The sequence below is a fragment of the Mytilus californianus genome, unplaced genomic scaffold (assembly GCF_021869535.1).
Source record: "Mytilus californianus isolate M0D057914Y unplaced genomic scaffold, xbMytCali1.0.p SCAF_7, whole genome shotgun sequence".
Classification (NCBI taxonomy): Eukaryota; Metazoa; Mollusca; class Bivalvia; order Mytilida; family Mytilidae; genus Mytilus; species Mytilus californianus.
In genome coordinates, this window is record NW_026262723.1 from 46,470,863 (window position 1) to 46,492,638 (window position 21,776).

The 21,776-nt window shown below is 31.4% G+C and overlaps 1 protein-coding gene across 1 annotated transcript; it reads right to left on the reverse strand.

The window, feature by feature from the left end:
* Positions 1-240: 240 nt before the first annotated feature.
* Positions 241-21,386, reverse strand: LOC127709142 (alpha-N-acetylgalactosamine-specific lectin-like). Its single transcript, XM_052214507.1, has 4 exons — positions 21,235-21,386; positions 18,122-18,367; positions 7,449-7,631; positions 241-662 (listed from the first exon to the last, which is right to left on the reverse strand). The coding sequence occupies exons 1-4, from the start codon at positions 21,329-21,331 to the stop codon at positions 442-444; spliced, it is 747 nt and encodes a 248-aa protein (XP_052070467.1). The 5' UTR covers positions 21,332-21,386; the 3' UTR covers positions 241-441.
* Between the last annotated feature and the right edge of the window lie 390 nt (positions 21,387-21,776).

Sequence of the window (21,776 nt, forward strand, 5' to 3'; positions counted from 1 at the left end):
GTTGGACTACACGGTAAAACAGTGAATCACTTAGAGATGTTTCATATCTGTTTTATTTCATACTGTAAACATTAAATGCTCACGATCTGGAGGTAATAATTTAAATGTTAGTCTTGCCCCCAATACCGTGTTGTACCTTCCTCTTCCTGCTGAGCGCGTCGGTTAAAATTACTATTTCAAACCTTAAATAATTCCAATTGGTCAAGCTTCTGATTTGCATATTCATTAACAATTGAAACAAACACTGGTACACTTTATTCTGTATACTATACACATTATGTCTTATAATACTTTTTCAGTAGAGAAACATTTTGTTTTCGTGGAAAGGTCAACGTTTAATGATGATAACCTTTATTTTTTATATGGCAGCTATGTTTACGATTTTTACGGGAAACTTGCACAATGATCGCACAAAATAAAAGTAACGATAAGAAATCAATTTTATACAACTTCACAAATATAACGCAGGGCTATTCCAACTTCTGTATCTACGTATTTATAGTGGTTATCTGGATTTAAGGATAAACAATCTTGTGATTCATGCATATTATCCATCTGAGTAGTAGGATCCCAGTCAAAAAATGTGATTTCCTTTCCATCCTTTCCAATAAATGTACCTTCTACAACTTCATCTGTACCGTCAATATAAACATATTCATTTACTGAAAAATACAGAATTGATCGAATTAAAAACAATGATTCGTACAAGATTTGCAAAAAATATGGATACTTACTATGACTGGATTGATAATGTTTATAATAACTCTATGTTTATTTTTCGATGGACACACGATTACTTTTGCAACCACTTCGTATATAACTCTTCAGGTTGAATTTACCTCTCTCAGACAGAACACGTAGACATCATTTACCATCGAATTAGCCTCTTACAAGATCGGATTTAGTTATGTATAAGCATAAACGCATTTTTTGAATAGAAAGGGAATTGTTTAAGTGACTGGATGCAGTTTCATATTGTCTTGTCATTTTCGCTATTTTGAGATATGTTTTAGAAAAAAAATATTTTCTTATTATACAACTACGCATGTTTGTCATTCAAAAATTGTAAGTTAGCCGACCCTTTTCAGCAGAACAGGGTATCATGTTCTGGTTTTGTCTATTTTCTTTACTGTTATATATTTTGACTTTATCAATAAACATGCATTTTGAAATATTACAGTTCAATTCATACACATGCTGATGCATAAACATTGAATGGGAGACGAATCATTCACTCTCACCCCATATGGAATTTACTGACCCCATATATATCGTTTTAGGTCACTAACACACCATGTAACTAATAATATCTTTTCGCATTGTTCGTGTATTTCGTACAAACAATTATGCTTTGAAAAATCCAAATTTTGTTCATTTGAGAAAAGAAGTGAACAATATATCTTTAAATATGCATAATTTATATAAATATATATTAATTTTTATACATAATTATCCTATGATATACATGCACAATAATGATATGTTTTATGAAAATGCCTTCAACACCAAAATGTAGCGCCGAATACATTTTTGATGTAATGGAAATATGTAAAACTCTAAATTTCAATTTCCAGTAGGATTTGACATATTTTTATCCTACGAGTGAAACAGATACAGAGGATAACCCTTCCCCCAATTATCGCATCAAACTTTGGTGGGAAAATCACTTTCCAAAGCTCAAAAAAACTTGAGCGACACCATAGGCACTTGTCTCTGAATTTTTGTTAACCTATATACATGTACCTTTATATAAAGGTATAAGGGTATAGAAACTCAGATACATGTATCTGTGAGCGACACCTGATACAGAATTCCAAATCGAAAAAAAATGTCTCATTCAATGTATATGATTTTGAGCAAATTATGTTTTTTTTCAAAATTGAAGACATGTGATTCTTTTAATCCAAGTAATGTGAATACATGTAGCATGGATGATCATTTAATCTAAAGACAACTTCATAATTTCTATCTATGTTTCTGATATGGCTTTGACGTCTGACGGCCTTCTTTATGACTTGCTTTAAAGCAGTCAGACGTCAGGCAAATGTAATACACATATTTTCCACATATCAACCTGGATGTTTCTGTTTACAGATACAATGCGTATACAACCTATATTTGATGATTAAGTTAGGATTCGTCACAGTTCCTTCCAGATTATGACGTAATGAATTAACACCGTCATAAGAAACTGCAAGTTTCTGTATACTATTTTTTACATCGGATGTGACCTTGAGAGGTCATACCGATGTTATGTTGCCGCAGAAATTTCTGCACACGTCCCTTGCGCTTTTGATTGATAACCGAATGTTTTTCGTATAAATACGCGGATATCATCGAGTGCTAAATAACATTCCTTATCGCTTGTTATAAATTCATTTCTTCAATACTCATGAAAATATTTTTAAGGAACATAAATAAATAATATGAAAATGTTTTGTCGTGAGAAATACACATATATATATAATAATATGTTTAAATATTTTAAACATTCGTATATTTACATACTAAATAATCTACCAACCAGTAAACTTAATAGTATATATATATATAAGTAAACAAAAATTCATTAATAGTTATGCACACGTACCGAAAAATTGTGTTTGCGGATGAATATGTCATTTATTATGGGCCGGCACTAAGCCGGTCCATTATATGATATGGGTTTGAGATTGTTACATGATTTTCTGCGGATCTATATTATTATTTTCTGTAAATGCAAAATTAAAAATTTTAGGTAATTGAAATAAATACATTTTTTTTTTATTAATTCTTATATAAGAAGAAGATGCAAAAAAAAACTTAAACATATTTATAACAATGAATGTTCATTGTTTTAATATGCACAGAATGCGTGACCCATATTTAGGGAATTCCCAAACCAGGTTATTTTTAGAAATGTAAACAAGGTACCATGTTCTTACAACAACTAGTCGTCGGAACATGGGAAATGATTTATAGTTTGCGTTTTTTTCTCAAAATAGTTATTTTGTATTCTATTTTGATTATTATGTATACAGTTTTCATCATTTAGAAAAATAATCATAATAAAGATATCTTTACTTTCAACGTAAACGATCTCGGGTTTTTTTATCATGTTTATAGGTAACATGTTTCAGTAACTGAAAGTGATTTTCAAACCTCTCAAATATCCACTTGGTGTTTGTTAATACTTTGCAATTTTACTGCAACCAAACAGAAATGAAAACATTTCGTCAAGGATTTCTCAGATGTTACGAAGAGAATAATTTGCTATACTGTCTGAAGTTTTCTGATTTTAAGTTGTAGACTAGTATGTAAGCAGTGTTTTAGTCTGTCGTATACCCAATGAAAATATGAAGGGATATGGAGTAAATGTACATGAGACAATATTAATATCAATACATGGTAAAACCCCAAAATGGAACGTTTTTATTGTTGTCCTTCATCTTCAAGTCACCATGAGGCATTCAACAATGATCAATATTTCTCATAACTGGTAGTAAGTTCAAGTTGACCCCTCGCATCAGTTTGAGCAGAATTCATTGTTAAATATCATACAAAGCCACATTAATATTTTTATGAGTGTTTGTTGTTACTTTTAAATATCCGACCGAAACCGAAAAGAAATGAAAACATTATGTCCAGGATTTCTTAACCTTTACTGAGATTAATAATTTGACATTTGTTTGCTTTAAGATTTTTATATCTTTTGTCAAATGAAGTTGGGGAAGGGATATAGTGCTTCATCTGTCCGTCACAAAGTTAAAGTCCATCTATATGTGGAAGTATAAGTCATAGTTCATGAGATTTTGTTCATAGATGCGTCTTGAATAACCAAGGGGTCCTGATAAAAATAAGTTAATCTTGACCTACATTTTATATATGAGTGACTGATTAAAGTTTGCGATAGAGTCCATATCTGAGATACAACTCGTGGGGAAATAATATTTTGTTAGTAGAAGCGTCTTTAATAGTCAGGAGGGTCCTAAAAAAATGTCATCTTGACATAAAATTCATGGATGAGTAAATGAGGTGAAAGGCTGCACTTAAAAGATATTCAATTTCACCAACTGCACAATTAAGTTATATTTTATAGCATTATCATAACTAATTGGATCGAAACAGTTCTGGCAATTGAGGATTCAACTCAATATACAGATCGTTTATATAATATTTTGCAATTTTTTAACCACCAAAAACCTCCATATTTCCAGCCCAAAAATTTGGTGCGTGCACCATTTAACTCTCTTGTATCATGTGTATTGAATAATTGTAAGGTGTACATATCTGTCTGGCAGGTATCATATTACCGCCTGTTGTTTATTCATCATCCAACATAAATTGCGGTCATCCGATGTTCAGTACTTCAGTACTTTGATTTAAAATGAAATTGACTTGAACAAGAAATGCATTACCGTAGATCGGGGGTAACACCAATGACACAACGATCAAGAATAAAAAGCCAAACACCATTGTTTTGGTTTTAGTTACATTGATGTTGAATGACCAAGTCCGGATTCTGTGATATTTAGAAATTAAGACTTCCCATAGAAATCCCGTTTGTTTAATAATAAATGCTTTATTAAAAGAGAGTAACATCAGTAATGACAATACTAATCTCCCCGAACCCTTATGAATAACTCAAAATATAACATAATATATATATAAACATCAGCTAACTATGCAAACAAATGGTGAAAAACATATAGATTAAGTGGTATGTACCATAAACATGTTTCCTTCTGGTGAACAAGACATATGTGTGTACTTTTAGAGAATTAAAATTTCTGTGATAATCATTTCCATGGTCTTAATTTTTGTATATGAATTTTATAATTAACTAATTTGTTCTTAAAACAAGAAATAATGATACTTTTGTTTGAACTGTTCTGTCTTTTCTATCTTTTTTCCTTTTATTTCTACAGGAATACTGTTCCAGAGAACAGTACCGGATTGAAATGCTTTTTCATAAAATTTGTTCTTGGACGTGGTATGAAAAGACAGTTATTATCTGTTGGTAAGATGCAAAATTTCCTATAAGCTATTTGGGAATAAGACACATTTAGTGATTTGAAGTTGCTGTCAGTTTATATGCAGCCCGGCTTACATATAAAATGATTAGGTTTTTCAAACATTTTTTGCAAACTTGTTATGTGACTTTAAACAAATCGCTGAACAAAAGACATTTTTTTTTCTGAGATTCACTGCAAAACAGCAAATTCAGCTGAATGCAATAATTTTTTAATTTTTCATCAAAAAAAAAAAATGATGTGAACGTAATGATCTGGCCCATATGATCTTAGTGTTAATCAAATATTCAGGTTGACATCATCACAAAAGCTTACTCAAAATTTCGCGTGTTACTTTCATCTTTATAAGGTAAAGAGCTAATTCAATAATCAATCAGTTCAGATAACATGTGATGTTAATTATGAATTGTTCATAATGTCAATACGTTTATTCTTGTTAGAAAAATAATATTACATAAAAATCTATATTATACAAATTCTCAGATATTATTGAATTGATAAAAAGAGATATTCCTATTATTTCGTCAAATTGATTTTACGAATGTTGTTAGAATTTTAAAAGCACGGATAGACGGAGATGTGGGGTATAGTATAATCATTTAGACAACAATCAAACGATCCCCCCCTCCCCAAAAAAAAAAAAAAAACTCAACAAACTAAGAAACAACAAAACAAATAAACTACAACAAACAATAACCGACAATTGCAATTCCGTTCCCGTTCTAACACTAATAGCTTATCGCTTGTCTAGAACAACACTAATGGCTTATCGCTTGTCTAGAACAACACTAATGGCTTATCGCTTGTCTAGAACAACACTAATGGCTTATCACTTGTCTAGAACAACACTAATGGCTTATCGCTTGTCTAGAACAACACTAATGGCTTATCGCTTGTCTAGAACAACACTAATGGCTTATCGCTTGTCTCTAGAACAACACTAATGGCTGATCGCTTGTCTAGAACAACACTAAAGGCTTATCGCTTGTCTAGAACAACACTAATGGCTTATCACTTGTCTAATACTCTTATTGCTTGTCTAGAACAACACTAATGGCTTATCGGTTGTCTAGAACAACACTAATGGCTTATCGGTTGTCTAGAACAACACAACAGTCACTTATGTAGAATAAATTTTCAATTTTTTTTTATTGTCTTTTAAATCATCTTTTTTTTATTATTTTGTTTTTTCGATTTGATTTTGCCTCCTCTGATCCGCGGTGTCGTCTTCGGATGTAACATTCTACAACTCGAGACTTAAACTTTTTGTTTCTCATAAACAGTAGCTTGTATATTTCATGCTATCTACTTAGTAACAGCATTGTATTTGAAAATAATTCTATTATTATTATTATTATTATCAAACGATCATATATAAGTCTAGTTATCACTACTAAGCTTACTTGTCATTATGACTAAGCTAGCTCTTAGTCATGACTTAGTAACTCGTTATGACGACTTAGCTAACCCAAGATAAACGTGGATTGTTAAAACGATTTAGCTTAGTCGTTATAACGAGTAACTTAGTACTGATACCGAGTTGGCTAAGGCGTTATAACAATTTACAAAGTCGTGATAACGATTTTAAATTGAACAACAAACTGACACTAACTGGCTTCCGTATACCTTTGCACATGTAACACACGTTTATTTTCTTTTCTAACTTTTTATGAAGATAGACATAACTTAAATCATCGGGTCTTTTGCAAAATCAGCATTACATTACCAATGTATTCTATATAAAATTGGATGATGTGGACGGAAAGATTGCCAATTGTGACCATTATCCGTCACATATCAACACGAGGTTATAAACAACTACGGCCATAAATGACGCTCAGGATAAAATTCAAATACAACGGCTCAAGGGATGTGAAAAATTTCAAACAAATGCTTGCATGAATTATTTTTTAAACATTATACTCAAGTGAATTAAGACAACTTGACGCTATTGTGTGAAGTCTCACTCGCACAAAAATGACACTCAAAAATGTTTGTAAACTTTTAGATAGTGTACCGGTAATAATGTTTTCTTCATTGTCAACCTGACCTAATGACCGTGTTAGAAACAGCGTAATTTTATGTGATAGATTATTATATAACTTAACATTACGGCCATTCTTGAAAAGACATACTTAACGATACAATTTGAAAGTTAATTAAATGCAACCATCGTATACTTACAACTCATATTGTCTAGCTCGAATATAACCATCGTATACTTGCAACTCATTTTGTCTAGCTCGAATGTAACCATCGTATACTAACAACTCATACTGTCTAGCTCGAATGTAACCATCGTATACTTACAACTCATATTGTCTAGCTCGAATGTAACTACAGTATACTTACAATTCATTTGGTCTTGTTCGAATGTAACCATTGTATACTTACTACTCATATTGTCTAACTATAAAATATCCATCGTATACTTACAACTTATTTTGTCTAGCTCTTGTACGATGAAATCATACTGATTTTGATTCTGAATTGTGACTAGTCCACCATTTGCTATAGCCTCACACGCAGATTTAGCATCATTCCATTGTAAGGTATCTGTATGTATTTTCACACATAAATCGGTTTTCCTGTTATAAGTGTACTCATCTGGACAATTTGCTGAAAAAAATTGACAGCTTTTAAAGAGTGTTGTACTTAAGCCAAATTCTGTCATTATGAAAGACAAAGTACTGCCAAAAAACTTCTGTCCTTTTATATATACCCGAGTTCCTTTCAAGATTTTAAATGTTACTTTTACTTTAATCTTTTATATATATTTTTGAAAAGGCCGGATTATTAGGTATTTCCACTTTTCTGTGGAAAGACCTATTGTATTTGTTCTGATTATATTTTTTTTTCTTCTGCCAAATTTTGTTCTTGCGATAAATTTTTGTTTTGCAATATGTCGCTTAGATATTTCTCATATTGTATCGTATAATTTATGCGCTTTTAAAGTTTACCCTGCTAAGCCAAACAATTTTCTTTGTAAGAGTTATCTCCCTATTCACTGTTTATCATGTGAGTGCATCTCCTTCGTAACAAATAAAGATATTGGCAAAATTCTTTTTCTTAATTGTGCGTTTCATCCTCAGAAATTTTTGCCTAATTTGGATCGAAGCGATTCGATGAAATTTTATAGGAGTTCTCTACCTTTATCAAATAAATTTGTCGTAAAGTTTTATTAACTCATAAACCGTAAGCCGTATAAACCTATAGTCTTTTTATTTGAGGTCCTTGGATCCTAACTTAAATAATGAGGTCAAGGTCAAAGGTCAAGGTCATGTTCTGAATTTTGTCTTTTGCTTGTGTTTGCATTTTCTCCGATATTTTTAATGTTATATATAAAAGAACTAGTGCAAAATGTTTGTTATATTGTGATGAAGATATGATTCATTTGGTCTGAGACAATCCAGCGACATCTTATTGGAGTTATTGCCCCTGAAATGTTTTATTTTAAGGTAAATTGATTATTACTTCATATTGGTAAATGATAAAGCCATAAGATCTTTTGCAAAATGTTGAGTGACATATGACCTTGAAAAATGTCAACCGGAAGTTACCTTGAGTGAACCGGAAGTAGTCATTTTTGCACTTATTTCATGTAAAAGTACATAGAAACCATATATTTTTTGAATGGTCATACATTTATCTATCATATGAGACCGGAAGTGACATTTTCTAAACCGGAAGTAGCCAATTATCTCCCTTTTTACAGGCAAAAGTATATATAAACCATATGACATTTTCTAAACCGGAAGTTGGCAATTATCTCCCTTTTTTCAGGCAAAAGTCTACAGAAACCATATGTTTATTGAATCAGTATGAAGAAACCTATGATTGGACGCCAATAGTAGCTTTGAGTAAACCAGAATTAGCTTCTCGTCAATTATTTGGAAAATTGATGTGGAAAGACCTTCAATTGCTCTTTGAAAAATTGGTTTTTAATTACTTTCATTTTTTCTTCAAGGTGGTGATGCAATTTCATCATCCATTTACAACCAAATCAATAACCGTGACCACGTGTTTGAAATTAGACGCACGCTTCGTTTTACATTCAGACCTTGAAATGTTGTTCTGATTCTTTGAAAACGGAACAAATGTGAGACACAGCAAGTTAACACAGATTTGTTAAGAAATGGAATATTTGTATTACATTCAAAGTGTACGGTAGAACATGTTTCTCAATAGATGGTAATGCCTCATTCCGATAACTGCCTGAAATGGATAAGAACAATGCACCCATTACCAGTTTCTAGTTTACTTGGATTACTCTCATTTACAAACCTCGTCAATACCACAGAAACTAGCAAAAAAAACCATATGCAATTTAAAATTATATTTCTTTGACCAAAATTGTAGCATTTGAAACGTTTCTGATATAACTTCAGCACAAAAGCTCATCAATGTATCAAAAAAGAAAGAAATGAAAACAACAAAAGACTACAAACAGAATAACAAGAGACACATTGAAGGTAAGATTCATGTAAAATGTTTAGTTTAATATATATTAAGTTCTTAAGTTTGAAAGATATTAGACATTACTTTGGTAACATCCGTAATAACGCCCCTCAAAAGATAATATAAGTTTGAAAACTTCCACTTTAATTTCGGTAGCAGTGAAGGAATTGATTGGTTTTTTTTTATCATAACTTCAATCGTCATGTCAAAAATATTAAGCCATCTACGAAGAAATTAGTATCAATCTTTTGTATAATTTTGGCTGCAGGATCCCAAGTATTGTATCGTTAACCAGTTATCTCTGCATGGGTTGCTCACCAAATTTTGTCAATATGATATAACGGTACTGTAAACGACTGTCATACAAATGGGAGGTTAAGCTAGCTATTGATAAAACCATGTTTAACCCACCATTTTCTTAGGAAAATGCATGCATGTGCCAAGTCAGAAATGTGGCAGTTGTTTTCCAGTCGTTCCGTTGTTTGATATGTTCGAATGTTTGGTAATGTCAGGTTTTATAGACTTCCGTATTTTTGTTAATACATTTTTTGTATGTACAGTCATGTATATACAATTATGTTACAGTACAAATTGGAATTCATTAAAATCCAGTACAAATCGGAATTCTAATTTCTACTAGTAGACATTGGGAAATCCAGATTTGTACTGGTAGGATTCTGGAATGGACTAGATTTTCAAGTAGGATCCAGAATATTACTTTAAAATATCTGGATTTTTTTTTTTAGATATTATGTTTACTGATGTTCTTGTTAAGAAGGAAAACAACAAAAATCTATCAATATTTTAATACATTTACAAATAAAATCTGGTAAAATACATATTGTTTCTTGAAATTCTTTGAAATGTTTTATTTATAATAATCTTTGTCGATATTTTGTTTACCTCATTTTGATGAGCCATCATTGTTGGCTTTACAACATAAACAACAAATTGTTTTTCATTTTGTGTACATTTGCAAACAGAAACCAACTGACAGTCATCACTGAAGTCTATATTTTTTTATCAAATGCTTGAATATGTAAAATTTCACAAAGCAATAAGGGGTCAATAGAACTGGATCCAAGGAAAACAAGATTGTGTGTAAATTAACAAGATTGCTTAACATTTGAGACATTAATCAGTTTAATTCAAAATTTACATGGTAGCAAACTTGTAATAAGTTTCCTTGCAAGGGATGTCTTGAAGCAAACTTGTTTATCATTTTCACCAAAAGTAGTGTCAATTGCCTGAATTCGTTTTTGGTTTTCAAATGTTCCTATTTTGCTCCTTCATACGTTTTAACATCCTTGTATGCACCCAAACACTTCAAAATTGCAGTGTTTTACTAAACGGATAAAACTGTTTATATCTGTCCAACTTTTTTTTAACACTAAAAATGTTCAAAACAAAATGAGCACTATCATGACTTTTATTACTTGTGCCTTGGGATTAGTATAAAATTATATTGTGTCCCAGGTTGTGCCAGAAGGCAGATTAGGGATAAATTGTAACAAAAAAGAGATGAGGCAAATTTCCGCTGTATTTGGTTCATTCACAACGTCAAAATTAGAAAGTTGTTAGAACTTGGTGGATTTCAATAACAAAGAGTCTACATAATATTTTTTTTTTTTAAAATAACGATTTTACATTTTTCCTTAGAATCAAGATTTGATTATAATTTTATTCATTTCTGACCAAAATCAAATTTTTTTTTTATTATTGTGCATTTTTTTATAGTTAATCATCTAGCACAATCAAAAATGCTACTGGTACGAATCAGGATGTCCCAATTTCTCCTAGTAGATATTGAAATTCCAATTTGTACTAGGATGATTTTGGATCTTACTGAATTCTAATTTGTACTGTACCATATATATCCGCTACTGACTTTTGACTTTAAAAGATGTCAAAATATAAATAGAACAAGAGTGCACACGCTGAAATGTCTCGCCTTCTTTACTAACCATTGATATTATGTTGATAGTCCTAAATATAAAGCTTTACTACAGCTATCACATAAACTTAACATGATCCAAGAAAATGAGGCCAAAGTCAGATAAAGCAAACGAGAAATACATGTACACCTGACAATCATTCAATACACTAAATATAGTTGACCTATAGCTATTTGCCAAAGTTTCGAAGATACAGACTTAACAAAGAAAACTAAACATTGACCAATGAACCATGAAAATGAGGTCAAGGTCAGATGAACCATGCCAGGCAGACATGTACACCTTACATATAATCTATGCATTAAATATAGTTGACCTTTTGCTTATAGAATCTAAGAAACAAACTTAACCATGAAAACTTAACATTGACCAATAAACCACCAAAATGAGGTCAAGGTCAGATGATACCTGCCAGACAGACATATACAGCTTACAATCCTTCCATACAACAAATATAGTTGACATATTGCTTATAGTTTAAGAAAAAAGAACAAAACACAAAAACGTAACACTGAGCAATAAACCGTGAAAATGAGGTCAAGGTCAAATAAAACCTGCGAGACTGACATGCACATCATAAAATATTTCTATACACCAAATATAGTTAACCTATTGCATATAGTATTAGAAAAAAAGCCCATAACTCAAAATCTTTACTTTGACCACTGAACCATGAAAATGAGGTCAAGGTCAGATGACACCTGCCAGTTGGACATGTACCCCTTACAATCATTCCATACACCAAACATAGTAGACCTATTGCATGCAGTATAAGAAAAACAGACCAAAACACAAAAACTTAACTATAACCACTGAACCATAAAAATAAGGTCAAGGTCAGATGACACCTGCCAGTTGGACATGTACACCTTACAATCCTTCCATACACCAAATATACTAGACCTATTGCTTATAGTATCTGAGATATATTGACTTGACCACCAAAAATTAACCTTGTTCACTGATCCATGAAATGGGGTTGAGGTCAAGTGAAAACTGTCTGACGGGCATGAGGACCTTGCAAGGTACGCACATACAAAATATAGTTATCCTATTACTCATAATAAGAGAGAAATTAACATTACAAAAAATCTTTACTTTTTTTTCAAGTAGTCACTGAAACATGAAAATGAGGTCTAGGACAATGGACATGTGACAGACGAAAACTTCGTAACATAAGGCATCTATATACAAAGTATGAAGCATCCAGGTCTTCCACCTTCTAAAATATAAAGCTTTGAAGAAGTTAGTTAACGCCGCCGCCGGATCACTATCCCTATGTCGAGCTTTCTGCGACAAAAGTTGCAGGCTCGACAAAAACCAAAGATATGAGGTATCCATTCATGACACAAAATCAGTACATACACAGCAAAAAACAAAAAGCAAAGGAACCGCGCTTTCGTTGCTGTTCTTCATATTAAAGTTTATGTTTTATGTTATGTTTCTAAAATATTTCATTACATATTAACGAGCTTAATATTTGTTTTTTGCACTGTTAACTATCTTGTTTTTGTCACACAATTTTTCGTCACTTCTGCATGACTATACCGAGATATAATATAACTATTATATAATAATATTATTAACCCATTATGTTTAGAAAACCACCGCAACTTTTCACAAGCACTCTGAGAATTATCAACGCATGTCAGTTTTCTTGACTTTTGCATCCATTCCCGTCACAAAAAGATAGAAATCGACAGCTTAGCATTTATTTTATTGAATTTCTGTAAAACACTTGGTGAGATATTTTAAAAAATCTGAATCTTTTGTTATACTTTAATCACCCGACAACCCATCACTATTATCTTAATCACAGCAGCATCAATTCAATACATTGATCGAATCAAATAAACAAAAACTGCAGTTAAATTTACATAGATGCAACAACACAATACTTTTATCTGAAATCATCTTTTCAGAATCTAGCGAATTAAGCTTTATCTGTAATTATTCTCCATTAAATAACATGCACTGAAGACACTGGTATTTAAGGATTTGTTTTAAACTTAAATTTCAACTAACATATGATGGACCAAACTAAATAGAATAATATAATGAGAATTGAGAAGTTCTTGGTTAACCTTTTTGGTGGGTAATCAGACGAGTTCAAAAATACTTCAACTTATATTATCATTTCAGAAAATAATCAACTATAATTTTCTTTCTTTAAACTGTTTCATTTACCTTATTATGGGTGCTGTTTGGTTCCAATACATAAGGGAACATTAACTTAGGAATTTAAGTCTCGTTTCTTAGTAGAATAAAGACTTATTTTTTTTTAATTTGCATTTCTATTGGAACTCAAAATAACCTACTATTATAGAAATTGCAGCGCTAGAGGTGATTTTCTGGATTTTATGGAACGTGTCTTTTAAGACTAAACAGCGGGTGATTCTAGGTAACTGTAGTTGTAAATAAACTTGAACTTGCAATGAGGTTTGAAATTTTTCTGTGTTGTAGGTCTCACTTTGACTTAGATATGAAAAACAGCAATAACACCAATATTCCTTTGCCCTGAGTTTCAGTGCGTGTATGCATTTTGTGTCCTGATTAAATATATACTGGTGCCACATATTTTTAATGTCTATTGACAGAAAGTTTGACTATATCTTTTGAACTACACGTTTCATTCATTTTTACCACACTTTTATATTATTAGATATTTTCTCTTCTGTGATTAGTCTATGGTTAGGGAAAGACACTTGTCAACCTATGGTCATTTAGTCAAAGTTATAAATACAATGCTTTAAACGTCAGAGGTCATAAAAAGGAAACGCTGTTGAAACAATAATGTCAATTTCCTGCCAAATTTGCATCTTTACATAAATACTCTAATGCTGGAAGAAAATAAAAAAACTTTAAAATCAGTTTGTCAAAGGTCAAGATCACAGCATCTATTGTTTTGTCCAATATTTATTAAAAATCCGAACTTAATTTGTTCAAAGTGAACTATTCAGGGGGTTCACGCTTATATATTGGCGAGTTTCGGAAGTGTCTATGGGCCACTCGATATCCTCGGAATCACGATTCTCGGAACGTCTCGAAAATTTTTCATCATTTATATAGGTAGTTATTTATGTCTTTGATACGGACCCTCTATGGATAGGCTACAACGTGACATTGTATATTTCAACAATCCGACAAACGGTTCATTTGAAGATTTGAAAGTAAAACAATAAAGACTAGGTTGCATTCTAAAAATCATTTATATGTTAGAACCTATTTGCCTTTTGACAAAACATATATGTTTTTAATAATGTGAATGTTTATGAAATATCAAGTATAATGATAACGCAATTATATAATTCATGCTTTGAGACGGTCCCTCTACGCGTTGTGTGTGTTGTATTTAATAAACCTGGTATAGTTTATTGATATACAATGACCCAGAACAAACTGATTATTTCTGAACATTTATCAATTGATATTTAGTAGTTCAATCATAGCATGAGAAAATGTCGGAAAGAATGAAGAAAATTAAGAAAACGATATTTCTGTTAAAAATATTTATCTAAGGTCGGAAACACAGTGGTCGGAAAGCAGAAAGATAATCAAACAAAAGGATTTTTCTGTAAAAAAAATATCTAATTTCATTAATAGATACTACCAGACTAAGAGAATATTCATTGTTAGGTCAAACTGAGACTGAATTTATTCCTAATAATTATGGAATATAATTAAGATTGTAATGTAAACGTGCATTATGTCTCACAGGTTTGATCAGTCATTACATTTATGAAAATTATATGTAACGTATGAGCACCAATGAGCAGGGATGCGTACCCAAAGTTAGCTAAATATCTAAATTTTAAACGGTCGTGAATGAAAAAATACTTGCGTGGTTTCAATTCACAAGGATTTTAAATCCTTGCATCTCACAAAAAACGTAATTAATATTTTACAATAATCATAACAAAATTTAATTACTATCATAATGTTAATTATTTTTTTTCTTTTTTTTTCTTTTATTAGTTCAACCTTATAGCATCTAAATATTTGTACTATGGTACGGTTTTGAAAATTTTATTCATTGTGTTGGTCAGCTATCCTACACGTCTTGATTCATTCACATTATACATCACCCTGTTCACACGCACACTATCGGTTTGCGTTCACAAAAATTCCGGATAAAATGTCAATGAATTCGGAGTCAAAACACTTGAGGTAGGTAGTTTGACATCCGAATTCAACTATTAGATTAATATATGTGATGACGCAAATACGTATTCTTATCCAGAGTATCAGTGCGTATGCTTTCTATTTACTATTTCTTGCTAAAAAATACCACGTTCATGCATAAATATTAATTTCAATCGCGAATGCGAATTTTCGCTTTTCTTATCTAAATTCAGGACACGGCAATATATCCGCGCAATAAGAGCTTGCCATGTGACTTTCAAGCATGGTCATTATTGCTTACGGTATTCTGACCTCTAGCTGTTTCTCTTTTGTTTTCTTTTTTTGAGTCACTGTCCTTTTATAAACTTTAACATTTTCGAAATGCCAAGGATTTTCTACTCAAGGAATAGATTGCTTAACTTAGTACTTTATTTGGCCTTTTTAACTATTTTTATTCGAGCGTCACTGATGATTCTTTGTAGACTTAACTCGTGTCTGGCGTACAACATGTTAATCCTGGTATTTTTTTTTATATCTACATGTCTTTTTATATAAATTGGTTCTTTTGAGAGTATGTTCAGGTATTCATAAAACTTCTGAAATTAAGATATTCTTCAAAACCAAGTTTCCCTGTAAAATATTTGGATTGATTTAAGTAAAATCAGGAAATCCTTAAAATTTGAGATGTTTTATGAGACCAAAATAAGTCTCTATATAAGAGGTCCAAATGAAGCTGGTGTGTTACTCTCAAGAAAAATATACGAAACCTTCTTATAAGTTGCATGCCACAGGGTTTCACTTCACATGGAAAATGGACTTTAAATTTATCTGTACAACATCTACCATGAGTAAAGACAACTTCAGTAACGAGTTGAGAATATGAAGGCATCCATGCAGGAAACAAAATATAAAGATGTGATAGATAAAATAAATGCATCCAGATTATAAAGCAAACTGAGTGCTTAAATTTATATTGCGATTGGTTTGTGCAATTTGCATTATACATCCGGTTTGTAGAAACTGGGATTTGCAATAGGATTATGAAAAAATGATGTACAATCCCAAGTAATAAATGAAATAGTCGAGCTTTAAAATGTAGCTGTATATACACTTTTCTATTCACACCTATCCAACATTGCTTTCAACTGACTTGTGCAAGAATGTACACACTATTACATATTTTTAATAAAGGTAGTTTAACTTCATCATTATCTCCTTCTATTCACAGTCAATTATTTCAATTCAAAAGCAAAACAAATTCAGCAACAATCTTTTGGTGACCAGTCAGCGGTCTTAGGTTCACGTATTGCTTTTCTTTTTTTAAAGAGAACAACTTGTTTTCATGCTTTTGTTATTACTGTTTGACGAATAATATGACATTCAAGTTCATAAAATGCACCATTTTTGATAAGTAGTATGTCTGTCCTAAATACGTTAATAAATAGTAGTACAATGTTTATACAAATAAGGAGAAGTGAACGATTGCCATTGAGACAAATGATAAGCAAACAACAAGGATGTTAACAAATAAGGAGAAGTGGAACGATTGCCATTGAGACAAGTGATAAGCAAAGAACAAGGATGTTAACAAATAAGGAGAAGTGGAACGATTGCCATTGAGACAAGTGATAAGCAAAGAACAAGGATGTTAACAAATAAGGAGAAGTGGAACGATTGCCATTGAGACAAGTGATAAGCAAAGAACAAGGATGTTAACAAATAAGGAGAAGTGGAACGATTGCCATTGAGACAAGTGATAAGCAAAGAACAAGGATGTTAACAAATAAGGAGCAGTGGAACGATTGCCATTGAGACAAGTGATAAGCAAAGAAAAAGGATGTTAACAACTACAGGCCATCATACGACGAGCAAAACTCATATAGAAGGCCATAACATGTACCGGGGCATCAAAATGTGAAGCAACTTAAAACAATCCAACTGTGCTGTCATATCTTATGTCTAACCCATCATTCAAAAATTATACACACAACTATAATTGTATCTGTAAATAGAAAGAGCCGCTGATTCCATCAATATATTGACAATAAGATATGTCATATTCCCTTCACGTATTTGTAAATATACTAATTGGAAAAAATTGTATAAATAACCCTTGTAATGAATGAATCAGATTTTTGTATTAGTGCACAGTTGTAGGCGTAAGAACACAAATGCATATCCAGAAAATGATAAGAAGAAAAGCAAAAAATTGACAAAACGGATTTGAATTAAACTTAGGGGTCGGAAGGGTAATGAGTTTGTTGCAGCCGATTGATTACTCGCCACACAAATTTGGTTTTACAATTCTCAATGTTTTTTAACAACAACAAAAAACGACAAAAGGAAGCAAACTCGGATTTGCCGTTTAAAAATCTTAAGAGGCCCGACTTTATAGTACATGTAATGAAAGATCAATTATGTTATTATTAATTTATAGATCCAAATATTTATGAGTTATCAGCGTTCGTGCAATAAGATATACTGGTTTAATTGTTATTTTGAAAACACTTTTAAAACTGTATTTGTTCATCAAAGTCTTCCTTTACCTCATGTTCACTATTTTCATATTCATACCTGGTCGAAAAAAGTAATACTCTGTTCCAACGACGGCAATACCTTGTCCAGTGGACTCCAGTAAGAATGGACTCGCCAAACAAGACTTGTCTGCGTCGGAAAAGAAAAAGGCGCCACATCGTTCATCGTCTGTGCACTCGACAGAGCATTTTAAACGACTACGAACAGTCTTTTGCCATACAAAATCTACCGACAATGTTAAATCTTTGTAAGTTTCATCTTGATTCCAAATCATTTCACGTACTTCTGCAAAAAAAAAAAAGTTTTTTTTCGTAATTTCCCAACTTTTCAAAGTTTAAATAATTGAAATTTCTATAATTCACCAAACGAATAAAAAGATCACCTGCGTTCAATTTATGCATAGTTCGGTACTCATGATCGGATTTTTTTAATATAATATATATTAATTACGATTTATTACATGTAGAATTAATGGCTTTATTATATTTTCGAAAAGCAACAACAACAACAACAAAAACAACAATAATAATAATAATAATAATAATAATAATAATAATAATAATAATAATAATAATAATAATATTAATGACATGAAGTTGTTGAGTATTTGCCACGGTCAATCAGACAAAAGCCCATCGACACAAATCAAGAAGCTGCAAAGAGTTTAAAAATCGCCTTCAAGAAAAGAAAAATGCTTTTACGATATGTCATGCGTCAAATCAATAAATGTATAGCTTAAGAATAGAGTTTAGTGCATTTTGTGCTGATTAGAATTGACCTTTTTATACTTTTTCATCATTACATTGTCCAAGATTAATATATGGTAAGAGTTGAGATCTAAAACTAGAGGCTCGTAAGAGTCTGTGTCGCTTCCCTGAATCTATGTGAATATTCAACAATATAAAAATAAGGAGATGAGGTATGATTGCCAATGAGACAACTATCCACCAAAGTTCAAATGAAGTGGATGTAAGCAATTATAAGCAACCGTACGGCCTTCAACAATGAGAAAAACCCATACCGTATAGTCGGCTATAAAAGGCCCCGACATGAACACCGAAGGGGGCAAATAAGATAACTAAACTTGAATTTAAAGAAATAGAAAAAATGTAATGATAAAAAACTAATAGTAGACAGCTCTCTCACAAGCAAAAAAACCCATATCTGTAAAATATAAGGGCATACATAATGGTCACTCTCCAACATTATAGACTAGAATATAGTTCATGAATAAAATTTTCTTTTTTGCTGATCGTTTTTGTCATTTTAAGTTTTTCTCCACAATAAATTTTGCCCCAAAAGCAAGAAATGAAAACAAAATTTCATCATTTAAGGGCAATAACTCTTATAATGACTGGACTGTAGTTTCAGCTGTGGGATTTTGTCTTGCTGATTAATTTTGTTGTTTGAAGTTTCTCTTAAGCTGCTCTAATAAAATCAAAAGCCGCCCCATTATGAAAATATAGCAATAGATATCGATGATAAAAATACTGTCGATATTGATGGATGTTTGACAATAAATTATTTCACAAACTCATTTATAGATTTTGTCTTGCTGATTTAATTTTGTTGTTTGAAGTTTCTCTTAAGCTGCTCTAGTTTTTGTTCAAAATGACAAATGTATGAACATCTAATTAAAGGGCAACCATCCCCTATAAGGAGTTGACTAATGATTTGGCCACTTATTAATAAAATAACTCTTGTTAATCATTTTTCAAACTTTAATAGATATGGAGAAACTTTAAATTGCTTAATTGTTTTACAATATAAAGTTTCTATATATCTATAATAGTTTTCAAGGTAAAAGGCAAAAACAAAAACAAAAACAAAACAAACAAAAAAATGTCAAAATGCTCATCTAAGGGCAATTACTTCTATAAGGAGTCTTCTGTTAGTTTTGTTGAAAAAACAGGAGGTAGAAATCATTAGTTTTCACATTTTGCCCTATTTTCTATCTACAACTGTTAACAAGATAATAGAGTTGCATTTTACCCCTGTTTTCTATTTTTAGCCTTGTATTGGTGGCAATGTTGGTTGGCAGGCTGTATTACCGGACACATTTTTAAATTCGATGATTGTGACCAAGTTTGGTTGTATTTGGTTTGGCCCACTAGTTTTGAAACTTTTTTTAAAAAGTTAACGGACGACGGACGACGACAGACGCCGGACGCTAAGTAATAGTTATAGCTCAAACTCGGCCAGGTGAGCTAAAACTAGTTTCACCCAGCAACACGCTTTTGTGTCTGTACCTAGTCATGAACCTCGTCAATGATTTAATTTATTTTATATTAATCAATGTTTTTATTCAGGAACTTTGGTACTTATGTGCCTTGATAGACTCCGACTTCTTGTTATAATAGGGTGATTTAGAGCATGCCATATTGTATAGAAATCAGTCTATTTTTTAAAATCGTATACTACCCATGATCATGTGTAATAAAACATGTTTTATTATTGCGTACATATTGTCTTTTACAATAAATACACCATCCTAACTAGATAAATTATGACATGAGCAAACACTTCGCTGCGTTAAACCTCCTAACTCCATTTGGATTGAAAAATTAGAATAGGAAATGTACAAATGACAAAATGTCAAAACGAAGCTTTCGTTGAAAAGGGCTATTGTTTAAATAGGAATTGCAGATTCAAGATGTCTAACTCATTTGAAGATACGACAATCAACACATAAAACACATAAAATACAAGGTGAACATTTTTATAATTTGAAACTTTTAGAAGAGTCTGTGAAAGTTTCACTAAAATCCATTCTGTACACAAAGTTTGAACTGACGAACGATTAAAAGTTTCGAAGTCTGATTGTGATTCTTAGTTCGAACATACTGTAGATAAACGGAAGCGTTGGCCTTAAAATAAATAAAGAAATGAAAATAAAATAAAAAGCCGTCCCATCATATGAAAATATAGCAAGAGATATCGATGATAAAAATACTGTCAATATTGATGGATGTTTGACAATAAAATATTTCACAAAGTGTTTGCATTGGTAGATTGGTAGATAAAGATATCTTCAATTCCTGAAATAGTATTTTTCCATAGCTATGTAAGAAAGAATGTATATCATAATGACATCATAATGTCCTTATCTTTTTTTGAGTAATTTTATTATTTTGTTTTTAATTGATACTTACCAGAAGTGTAAATCAAGTCAAATTCTGAAATAATCCAAAGTAAAGTAAACAAGTTACAAAGTTCATTCCAGAAGTTCTTAAAACAGTAAACTACCATGTTTGGCGAATGCTATTCTGAACTACAGTGACCATATTACATCGCAAAATATTTAAGAGAGAGATATCAGATCATTTTTCGTTTTATTGAAGAATTTAAGTTTGAGTTTGATGTATAGTGACATCCCACTGTTACTAGTAATTTCTTGATTGGCTTAAATAAAATAAATAAATGATGAGATCGATGACTCGATTTTTAACGGATGACATTTCTATGATTTCTTAAAGGTCTTTATTATAGAGCAATATGTGAAAGGCCTACCGTGTACATGTATGTACAAATTTGAAAATTTCAATTGTTTGTCTAGGGGAATAGATTGTGCAAATGATCTTTAGTTTTTTAAGAAAGTCCATAACAATAAGCTGCTGCAAATTATTATGATGAATAGATGTGGAGTATATTTAAATGACTACGAATAATTCCTAAAATACACTGAGAGGTCAAT

What these genes read in the sequence shown, in the direction of transcription:
- LOC127709142 (XM_052214507.1), bottom strand. Translation starts at nt 21,331, where the DNA reads ATGGTAGTTTACTGTTTTAAGAACTTCTGGAATGAACTTTGTAACTTG. An exon ending in TGACTTGATTTACACTTCTG is followed by an intron (nt 18,368 to 21,234) that starts GTAAGTATCAAT and finishes TTTTTTTTGCAG; the next exon opens with AAGTACGTGAAATGATTTGG. An exon ending in GTATTACTTTTTTCGACCAG is followed by an intron (nt 7,632 to 18,121) that starts GTATGAATATGA and finishes AATTTTTTTCAG; the next exon opens with CAAATTGTCCAGATGAGTAC.